Raw genomic sequence first — 11132 nt, 5'->3', positions numbered from 1 at the left:
GATTGGTACCGATGATTAAAGTGCCACTTTGATCTCAAGTGTATCTTGAGTAATCCCCTCTTGTTTGACCTTGCGGATGGCTGGCTGGCCGGCTGGCTGGCTAACCCTTGTCTAAGCTGGCAGCACAACCTCAGGCTTGAGGCAGCAGAGAAGCGGAATGAAACATTCTTCACTTGAACCTTAAGCCGCCATTTGTTTGCAGTTGCCTTTACCTGGAATGTGCAAAAGGACAAGCTGCTGAAAAGCGGCTTGTGCGTGAGGGAAGGCTCGCTCGCTCGCTCGCTCAGTGGACCTGTTGTTCCAACGCAAATACACGCACACACGTATTGCGCTCATTTACTCCAACTTTCTAACGAGGGCATTTATGGCCAAAGCTATGCGTGGACAGGGCCCCTGTGTCCCGTCCTGAACTCCCCACTGGCCCTAACCCAACAACCAACAACCAACCAACCAACCAACCATCACTAGCTCAGTAAAACACGATAAGCATCTGTTATTACACTGCAGGAGACATGGAGGCCCTGACGCCTCACTCGCTCCGTCTGCCTGCCTGACTAGACCCTGTCTGGGCACTTATTTTCAGGTGCAGGCTGGATAGTGTGTTTTGTGCAAAGAAGAAGAAGAAGAAGAAGAAAAAAAAAGGAGCTAGAGGGGAGGAGGAAGAGGAGGAGCGGGGAAAGAGACCACATGTTTGAAGAGCTCCCTTCACAAACCTTTGGACTCCACTGCACCGCACTCCAGGATATATTCACGGCAGGGTGTGGACTGATAAATAACACTTATTTAATGCTATTTTTATGCTGGAAATCTTTGTATGCCAGGAATAGCCTACTTGCTATGTTTTGCTAGCGAGGAGAAATGAAAATTAAAAAAAAAAAAAAAACACATTCATGAGGAGATATCACGCAAAACACACTTGTAAACACAGTGCTTGAAAAGAAGAGGAAGTCTTTTCTGTCCCCCCCCACCCCCTGACTACCAGTCACTTGCACCCTTTGTGAAGGCAGTGGCAGAACATCTGCTTCGTTGCCCCCCTTTTTTCAAGCCTTGGACATAGAGAAAGAAAACTGCATGAGAGCAGAAGGAAATAGAAAGCGTGTGTGTGTGTGTGTGTATGTGTGTTAATGTGCGTGTGTGCATGCGTGCGTGCGTGCGTGCACCTGACTGCATGTTGGAGCTTGGCAGCTGTTGGGTCTCCCTCCCTTCCTCCCCTCGCTGGTGATGGCTGGCCGGCCATTGTTCCCACTCTGTGTGTTTCTGGCTGTGTCCTGGCTGCTTTATAGGCTTTCCCTTTTTCTGAGTGTGCACCACAACGAAATTTATGTGCTGGACATAAGCCTTTCTCAGGGTATAAATTAGGCCCAATGATGGCTGTCAGAGAAGCCTTGTCCAGGAGCCTCCAGCTAGGACAATCATGGACAATCACATTATTCCTAGTTATTCATATTTTACAATAGAAAAAATGATGAAAGGCTCTCTGCAAATCAGTCATGGCATTTGGGTGTCATTTGGCTGCGGTGCTTTGAATACAATATTTGATGATACTACATTGGGGTGCGAAAAATAGCCACCAAGCGAACTTATATTTGATGAGAAATGAGATTGTGACATATGATGGTATAGACGTATGCCTCGAATTAACCGTGGAAAGCTAGAAATAGCATGATATGAGTCGCTTGTCCAATCACATGAGGCCATGAGTGGATTGTGCAGTCATGCTTCTACTGAACAGAACAAGGCAGTTGTTGCCAATGAACGGCCAGCCTCCTTTCAAAAGCCACATGCGCTCGAGGATTGCTGCCCTGTGCCCTGCTAACACGGTGAACTGCTTGATGCGACATACAACAACATGAATCATCCAAAAACATAACCGCCAAAAAGTTCAAAGTGCTAGCAAGATTTGAATGGAGCAAGGAAAATGGACAAATGATCATGAAAAAGAAGTCATATTAAGATGAGCAGGATAAATGACGTCGCGTTAATCCCCAGTAAAATGGAATATTTGGTCCGTGGTGTCCAAGGATGGCTACAATATGCAAAAGAAGAAGAGTCAGCATAGCCAAGGCAAAGTGAGGTGGCAAAGGAAGGCAACGGTAAGGTAGGTTATTTATTAGCTTCAGCTTTGCGACCATTTTTAAAGAGACAGCAAGTAAGCTCGCTTTGCGTGTCGGAATGAACAGAGTCGTCTCTTTTTAAGCATAAATCTCAAGTCTGACCGCAGGCAGCATTGATATGTGGAAAAATGGTAGCTCCACTTTGGAAATATTCTGCTACCGTCAGTCATCTGAACCACACTATTACTGTCAATTATGTGATGCTTGTGTGTGAGCATTTCATTTGATGATCAGACACCGCACAGAGTGCTCTGTCTGGCTCGCAGCCACCTCTCTCTCTCTCTCTCTCCAAAGAGTCATTTTGGAGAATCCTCAGCGGTGCTACTGGACATGGGCTCCCTCCAAACAACCAAGTATGTACACTAACGTCCATTTGTCCAGTGTGTTGATTAACGTTGATCTTGGTAGCCTACATTTTGAACATGTTCATTTTATGGGAGTACAGTTTCCCCCCGATATTCCAAGTGCAGTGTTGATGTTGTTGTTGTGTTGTGCTTCAAGAATTTCCCAAGCCACGTTCTTTATACATACTTATATTTGGACAAATGTTCACACCACAACAATGATGGCAAGAGTATCTGAAAAAATCACCAGCTACTTGGTAAACACGTCTGACAAAGTACAAAGCAGTGGCTTGATGGCGCCATCTGGTGCAAAAGGCAGCGAAACGCAGCTCCTCCCGTTTTTCAAATGGCCTACTTCCTCTCGGAATGGAGACACATTTGAAGCCCTTTCCGTACACCCGCGCATACTACATAACAGCAAGACATGTTGATATTGTTTGAACCTATTCAAAAATGATAACACCGGCAACGCACGCACGCACGCACGCACCAAAAGACATCTTGGCATCCAGTAGGACGGACGGAAAGGCATCTATAAAGCTAACGTAGAGACACATTCAAATACATGACTGAACAGACACTTGTCCAGTTTGACTCAAAAGCTTTACACTTAACTTGCTTTCAATGTGATTTAGTGATGACACGTAAAAAGTAAACGGACAAAATACTATATACGTACAGCTAATTGTATTTTGGAGCAACTTTTGATTTCACTCAATCTTTTGTCTGAGGATTCTTTTTTCCTCTTCAACAAAACTCTTGTCAGAAGTGGCTTGTCCCATGTCTCTCTTCCTCTTCTCCTTTTGCTGGAAAGTCTCCACCCGACGTTTCTTGGCTGATGGTGACGTCTTGGACTCCTCATCTTGTCAGCAGGTAAGAGGGGGATGGAAAGAGTAGCATTTTTACAAAAACAAAAAAACAACAACAAAACAAAAACAGAGTCAACAGAAATGATCGTCTCTTGAGCTAAAGAGGTCACACGTTGCGATGAACGCAAACTGCGGGCGGATCTCGGCCAATCGTCCTAATGTTGTTTTCCACGGCCTGGCCCAAATTTGAAATAGATTGGGTTTAAATTGGTATGGGACCGTTCTAGACACCAATAAATTGTAAACACATTTCTTGACATGGCTGCATAAAGCAAATTCTGAAATGATTGACTCCACTTTCCTCTCCATGTCGAGGTCCAATTTGCGCACAGCGAGAGCACGGTAACTGCTTCTGGCCAATCAAGTTGCAGACCTCAAGGTAACTTAGCATATTGCCACATGTAATGATTCTTTTGGATGCATGGTACCTGATTCAACGTGTTGCTCTTCCGGAGGCAGAAACTGGGCTTTTTCTGTTTGAGCCTTTGGTGCATCTTCACCATTGTCCTCATACACATTGGACCACTTTATAGCCATGTCCATGCCTGGGGGAGGTCCCTTCTTCTTCTTCTTCATCTCTGGCTCTGCTGCTACATAGCTTTGGGGAGGGGGTACAGCATTTGTCATCCAGGGCTTAAATTCCCTGGGAGCCTGAAAACAGCAGAGGGAAGCAGAATGAAACCTGGAGAAACAAACTCTCTGGTTTGTGCCTGGACCTGCACGGAAGTCCTGATGGATCGATCAAGAGCAAGTCAAACATCAGCGACCAATTGAAAGTGTCAGTGGCAAGGTACGTACCTCCTCTGGCGCTTTCACCGCCAAGTTATCCCAGTCAATCTCCTTGTTCAGAGGATTGTAGAGAAACGCTGGTTTGGACACCGAGTTAAAGAGCTCGTCGGGCTTCGGCAAGCGCTTTTCGCCGGCTTCTCGTTTGCTTTCTTGCTGGGAAGAGATCGGTTCACTTCCCCTTGCTTCTTTCTCTGGTTTCTGGCTCGGATCCCTCCGGCGGTGCCCCGTCTCCTCGTCCGAGTCGCTACTGTCGCTCAAATCATCGTAACTTGAAAAGAAGCCTAAAGAGCCGCTCTTCTTTTCTTCTGCCATCATGTAGGGCTATGCGTTTCCTTGTGCACATGGATCGTTTGAGCTCGATTGCACACGACGCTAATGACTGTCACACGTAACCGCGTCCGATCGTTTACGATTCAACGAGCTTACTCCATTTTGAAGCAGCCTCCGATTCAGTCGTAAAGTGGCTTGTTGACATAGGTCGTAAATATTTGTCGCAATCACAAGGCGTCGTCAAGCGTATAACTTCTGCGACATGCGGAGTGGCCGCCATCTTGAACCGGGAGTCTCGTCAAGTCCCACCCCGCCCCTCCGGTTCATTTCTTGCTTTCTTTTTCTCGGCGCACTACTCCTTTTTGACCACTAGGTGTCAGTTTAGTCAAACAAACAAAAAACTGCAAAGGCCGAAGGCACCAGAAAAAAGTGTGCGTGCGTGCGCGCGCACGCGTGTTTGGGCTTGCCACTGTCATGCGGTTATTCGCTTCAGCAGCTGCAAGCAACCTTCAACATGACATGTTTCTTTCATGTTAGAAAGTGATCAGGAAGACTGAAAGGGACTAGCCCTTGGCCTTGTGCACAGGTCAAACTCCTACCTGACAGAGCACAGCATACATAAATCAATCATAAATGGACCCCAAGTAGCCACTGCTCTCGCTCCATTCCTCTAGCTTGTATCCGTCCCCTCCCCTCCCTTCCCTTCATGTTCCAAGAGTGCTTCACATGCAGTTTAGGATTTTAGCAAAGGTTAGCGGCCCGATTGCACGGCTGTTGTGCCGCAAGATTGACTGGAAGTCCAGTTCCAACAAATCCTGAGGGTGTGATGGCATTTACGGGAACATATTTGTGTCTTTTGCTTGGAAGCTATGCATTCTCTCCATGTTACCGTTTCTTGATTCATTTGTTTGATTCCCTTCTTCTTTTTTCATCTCACTCGTTGGCAGATTTATCCTAGCTACCATATTATAGTCACAAGTGAAGGCACCATCCCATCCCCCGGTTGAAGCGCTGTGGATTTGTTTGCCTGCCGGCTTTTTCCACTCCGAAGAGCTCCTTGCATGCCTGCATGTATGTCTGTGATCCGAGTGGCTTCTAAGCCAATTCATTCGAATGAACAAGTGAATACAACTAAAATATGGTCATATTTGTTTTCCATTTGAAGAAAAACCTTTTGTTCACATCAGAAAATGAGAAGTGCATCTCCATGGTGACACCCTTGGCAGCCCTGAAAGCATTCTGAGGTGGACTGACCGGTGCAAAGCTGTGCTCCACATCTGGTTCACAGTTGTACTCCATTTTTTTTCTCAATACACGATAGTAAGCTACCATTTGCCGTGTTTTATTCAGTGGGATGTTTGATTAATTTTGGGAATCTTCAGAGGCTGTGATCATAAATAGTCTTGTATCAGCTTTCTTCCCCTACTTTGCGCGATATCAGAGAAAATTGCTGTTGCTCTCTCGTGATTTCTCTGTTCACTTAGAGGAGCCTAACATTTTGAAACAGAGGTGAAATTCTTAAGCTCGTGACATGAAGCTCAGGCTCTGCTCTGCTCTGCTCTGCTCTGCTCTGCTCTGCTCTGCTCTGCTCTGCTCTGCTCTGCTCTGCTCTGCTCTGCTTGCATCACGGATCTGTTGGGGCTCCTGGCTGGAAAAGTGTGTGATGGGGAGAAAAACAAAAGGTTGCAAAGAGAAAGTGTGGGTGATCTGGGTGAAAAGGTCAGGCTGAGCAGGGTGGGTGCGGTGGGCTGGCTGTCCAAGGTGATGATCCCCATCACATGTTCCACCACGTCCTGCAGTGTTGATGGCTGTGGACTAAGCACATGCAACATTCCACCCAATGCCCCTCCTTCGATGCTTTGATTTCCACAGCTCCCTGTGATCTTCATGGTGTGATCTTCATGCTCCTTGAAAAGCGCTAGATCAATTGAATAAATGATTATTGCGCCCAATTATACCTGTTGAAAGTCTAGCAAAACAAAGAACATTCCATCCATGTGTACAGTTTGACGGCACATCAAAATGGGGCCATGAATCAAAGAGAATTGATTGATGATATTTGCTCTACTTGGGTGTTCTTCACATTCTCTGACTGCTTTTAAATCTTTCTCCAATGAGTAGATGAGCAGATTGTGTCATGCGACGTTGACGCCCGTTCTGTTTTTTGAAAAGCCAAAAGCGAAGCAATTGGGCTCTTTGTGCTCTCGTTGCCGCTGTGTGATGGAAGGGATCGGCGGGGGCACCTTTCACACCTTCAGGGCAGCTTGGCGGGGAGTCGGCAGCAACTTGAGGCTGGCTGGCTGGCTGGCTGGCTGGCTGGCTGGCTGGCTGGCTGGCTGGCTGGCCGGCTGGCCGGCCGGCCGGCTGGCTGGCTGGCTGGCTGGCTGGCTGGCTGGCCGGCCGGCCGGCTGGCCGACTGGCCGGCTGGCTGGCTGGCTGGCTGGCTGGCCGGCCGGCCGGCTGGCCGACTGGCCGGCCGGCCCCCAACCTCGCTGGCGCTACAGAAACTGTTTAATGACCAAAGAGGTCATCCTGGCTTCCTTGTTCCTCCCCTCCTAACGCTTGATTGCTCCAGCTCCCCAGAAGGTCCGTCTGCTTCTTCAACAATCCGTGAAAAGCCACTAGCGACTCGCTCTAGTCGGTGAACTACCTGTTTGGACGGCCACGGTGAACCCGCAAGGCCTTGCTGTGGGATTTTCCCATTCATTAGCGCTGCTCGGTGAAGCGGAGCCGCCCGAAGATTCCTTCCAGCCAAGTTCATCGTCCGACCCAGCGGTCCGACTGCGCCGCCGTCAACGAGAGCAGGCTGCGGGCGTCAGAGCCCGCTGCGACTTTGTTTAGTGCTGGCTGAGAGGTGCGGGAGGGGGCCAGTAGACACAGGGCGGATGATGGAGTGAGTGCAAATGCTCTCGAATGCGCCGCACCCGAAAGCAGTGCAGCGTATTTAACACATCTGAGCAGTGCACTTACACGCCTGCCTGTCACTTATGCAGGTGTGCGTCTGACCCGTGATCTAATGTGCCATGTCGGCCTGCGATCTGACAACACGGAGAACAGCACCGACATTCACAGAGGCTTTCATAAAAGCAAACGCATGACCGACCGAGTAAGCCATTTTGATGCCATTTGAATTGGATGGGAGGAAAAAAAAAAGACCAAAAATGCCGCTTCGGCTGTACGTATCTTCCGCTTGATCCTATTTGTCTACTCCTACTGACTCCCATATTTGCACCGTTCCTGTTCAAGAGAAAAAGGCATTGAGCAATTGAGTCCCATTTCAATTTGTGAAAGATCAAGGCGAGTGTCCTTGTCTCCGTGCTTTCGAGAGGAAGTGCAGAGCAGTAAGAGGCAACAAGCAGCCATGACGCCATCGTTCTATACCCATATCCATACACAGAATAAACTTTGGCGAGAGCAAACGCGCTGGCACGAGAGAAGATGAAGTCATTTTTCCCAATGAAATGAAATAAGCCTGCAATAAAACATCTTGTTATACTTAACCCCATTTTTTGTTGCTAACTTGTGAATGGAGTCAGTGTGAGACTCAACCAGCAGACACTTCACAGCCCATGCGTGACGTTTCGCTTTCTGTTAGCTTTTTTAAATCATTCTGCAACATTAATGGCTGATTAATGGCAGTTTCTTCACTTTGTGTTTAGAATGATGTTAGATAAAAAAAAAAAAAAGCGCATATTTTTACAGGTTTAAGGTCATTTTATTATCTCGAGTACAATGTTAGAGCTTTTAGCAGGGCACTATTTTGAAGACATTTCTTCAGGCACCTTGGTTATATAATAGGAGCGTATTATCTTGGCCAGTTGAATGTTTGGGTTTCCGTCGGTGCAGTTCAAGGGTGCAGCAGTCAGCTTGAAAGTGTCTGCAAGTCTCAATGATGACCTCAGGTCTGTCTCCAGCTCAAAGACAACTTTTGATTTCAGGTTATGTTTCTTGCAATGAGATGGACCGACCCCCGAGCCCACACAGTATCTATCAAAATCAAACGTCCAGGCTATTTCAATATGCAATTCTTCACGGCGCGACCATGCAGGCAGGGCCTCAGCTATGACGTGGCAGCTGTCTAACAATAGGCCGCAACTTGTTGTTATTTTCTGTGCTTTTGAACGAGTCAACAATGCTCACTTGTTTTCTACTGAGCAGTCTCTCTCTCTGCCTGCCTTTAAATGATTCATTGTGTTCACTTCATCTGTTTGCTCTTTAGTGCTGGCCAAGCCAAGTCGCTCACTCGCACACATGCCTTTTCACTTGTACTGCTACAGATCAATGAAGGGAGATGTTACGCACATAAAACGAGAACTTGACCCCGACTGTGTATTTCATTTAAAAGCGCCGTTTCCTTCTTTGCGCATCAAGGTTGGTTCAGGCTCATACTTTGCTTCAGTCGTCCAGTGGAGCAAAAGCTGTGCCCCCCCCCCCCCCCCCCCCCCCCCCCACGTTGGCACAAGTCACAGATGAACAATCAGCACTCCTATCATTCATATGTTTGCTATCAAGGTTGCAGCCAAGTTTGGAGGGACTGCCTGAACAGACAGACTTCATCATGACTTCATTTGTGTATGCTGCTGACTGCAAGCCAGCCAGCCGGCCGGCCAGCCAGCCGGCCGGCCAGCCAGCCGGCCAGCCGGCCAGCCAACCGGCCAGCCAGCAGCGCTATATGGACATAAAAGAGCAAAGACTGACTGAGGTCACTTCTCCATTTGGGAAGGAACGGTCACACTTATTCAACTTCTTCTTCCTTTCATATTGCGTTCAAACGTGCCGAAACCAGAGCAATGCTGCAGATGGTTGGAGCAAAAGCAAAGATTTATATACATTCAGTTGCAAATGATTATTCTTGGTTGAACGCAACTCATTTTTGTAATCTATTTTGAAGTCTTCAAGCGCCTTTGTAACAGGTGTCTGTCCCGTCTCCCCGAATCAAGTTGTCTTCCTACTTGAAGGCCTTTGCGGCGTGCTCAGAGCAAACGTGAAATATTTGAGTGGCCCTTAAAGTGCAGGAGAAGCAGCAAGCACCACGGTGTGACGTTTGTTCAGCTTGGGCACTTCCGGCCGTGAAGGGGGAACATGACTGGACCACCAGTCAGTCAGTCAGCCAGTCAGTCAGTCAGTCAGTCAGTCAGTCAGCACCTGCAAAGTCTCTTGAACTTCCAGAAATTCTTCTCAAGTATGGTCATGAAACTCACTTTGGTTTAGTTTTTGCAACTTGCATTTCAGAATTCATTAGGACCACTTTTGAACACACGTGGACAAGCGTTCAAAAGCAAAATGAGCATGCAGTGTTCCTGGGCTCTGCCCCCCCCCAGCCTGGGACTTTCACTTTGCGCGCACACATGCACTCCCAAACTTCCTCTCAGCCCAAACAGCCACTTCACCCTGGACTCCCCTGGCCCCTCTCCCTGATTTCCCATGGCTGCTTAAGCTCTGCAAAAGCACCTCAACGCATAAACACTCTCTCTCTCTCACACACACACACACACACAGACACACACAATTCAGCACATTGCCTCGGCTATTGACTGCTCCGTATTGGACCATCTGTCGAGCGCTCTCCCAGCTGTTGCCCACTCTCTCTCTCTCTCTCGCTCGCTCTCCTCGTTCAGCAAAATAACAGGCCTGCACATAAGGCAGAAGTGATTTGAGGCATGAGCTAATTAGAGACAGAGTCCGCTCTTGCACGTAGCGGCTCTCTAGGTAGATCCACGAGCTTGAGCTCTGCCAATCTAGGTCAAATTGCATGACGAATGGCCAGTTTACAGAATGGCTACAATGGTGCCGCAGAGAAGAATCAACTCACATACGGCTCTGTCAAGTTCCTCAAATGTTCTAAAACGTATTAACTGGAATGCTCCAGCAACTCAGGAGCCTCTTTGGTCATCCTCTTTCTTGTTTCTTTTTCAGGTCATCAGCTTGGTTGACTTTGGCTTCACTCAGGTCATTTCCCACATGCATGAGATTGATCAGAAAGACAATTTGCTCCCAAATCCCCATGTGAGGGAGGGAGGGAGGCTTCGTACATGCGGTCCCTGGGTCAGGTGAGGCTTCAGATGTTGCAGCGCGAGGTAGGAATACGTACGTACATGCGGTCCCTGGGTCAGGGCCAGTCACACGTACGAGTCAAAACCAAGGACAGGCTAACAACTTACTGCAAGAAAAGCCAAGGCTGTGGAAACAATATTTCCTCATCTGTTTAATAGTTGACATGACTTTTGTGCAGCTGGCTTTAGATCAATTCCCACTAAGGAAGGCTCCTCCATCCACACTGGCACCGACGCGCAGACGATTGGCTTGCCTGCGAAGGAAGGAAGGAAGGAAGGAGGGAAGGAAGGAAGGAAGGAAGGAAGGAAGGAAGGAAGGAAGGAAGGAAGGAAGGAAGGAAGGAAGGAAGGAAGGAAGGAAGGAAGGAAGGAAGGAAGGAAGGAAGGAAGGAAGGAAGGAAGGGCTATCGCACTCATTCACACAGAATGTGCTGCACAAAAATGCGTGCTGCCTGCACAACCCAAAACGAAGGCTCGCGGCTGCTTACAGCGCTTGGCAAACTCACTTGGAGTTTCCGTGTCCATTTGAGCTCTCGTACATTATTTCTTATCAAGGCATCATAGGCAATGACTCCAACTCTCCTTTTACTGCATGTGTATTAAAGGCTGCTCTGTCTCCCAGTGGAGTTTCTATGCAATCTGTCTGTTCAGTGAGCTGGGGGAGGCAGCAATCATTCGAAAAAGGGAAGTGGG

General features: G+C 48.0%; 1 protein-coding gene and 1 long non-coding RNA gene across 2 annotated transcripts; one reads left to right on the top strand and one right to left on the bottom strand.

Moving 5' to 3' along the window:
• Positions 1–2631: 2631 nt before the first annotated feature.
• On the bottom strand, positions 2632–4691 carry c13h1orf52 (chromosome 13 C1orf52 homolog). Its single transcript, XM_088393997.1, has 3 exons — positions 4126–4691; positions 3756–3978; positions 2632–3320 (listed from the first exon to the last, which is right to left on the bottom strand). Exons 1-3 carry the CDS (start codon positions 4429–4431, stop codon positions 3169–3171), a joined length of 681 nt encoding a protein of 226 aa, XP_088250123.1. The 5' UTR covers positions 4432–4691; the 3' UTR covers positions 2632–3168.
• LOC148389104 (uncharacterized) lies at positions 3689–11060 on the top strand. Its single transcript, XR_015862081.1, has 2 exons — positions 3689–4117; positions 10303–11060. It is a non-coding gene; the product is annotated as an uncharacterized LOC148389104 (long non-coding RNA).
• The last annotated feature ends 72 nt before the right edge of the window (positions 11061–11132 follow it).

Source organism: Syngnathus floridae, chromosome 13 (assembly GCF_059516105.1).
Source record: "Syngnathus floridae isolate MCC-2025c chromosome 13, RoL_Sflo_1.0, whole genome shotgun sequence".
In the NCBI taxonomy this organism is placed as follows: Eukaryota; Metazoa; Chordata; class Actinopteri; order Syngnathiformes; family Syngnathidae; genus Syngnathus; species Syngnathus floridae.
This window is presented reverse-complemented; position numbering and strand designations above follow the sequence as displayed.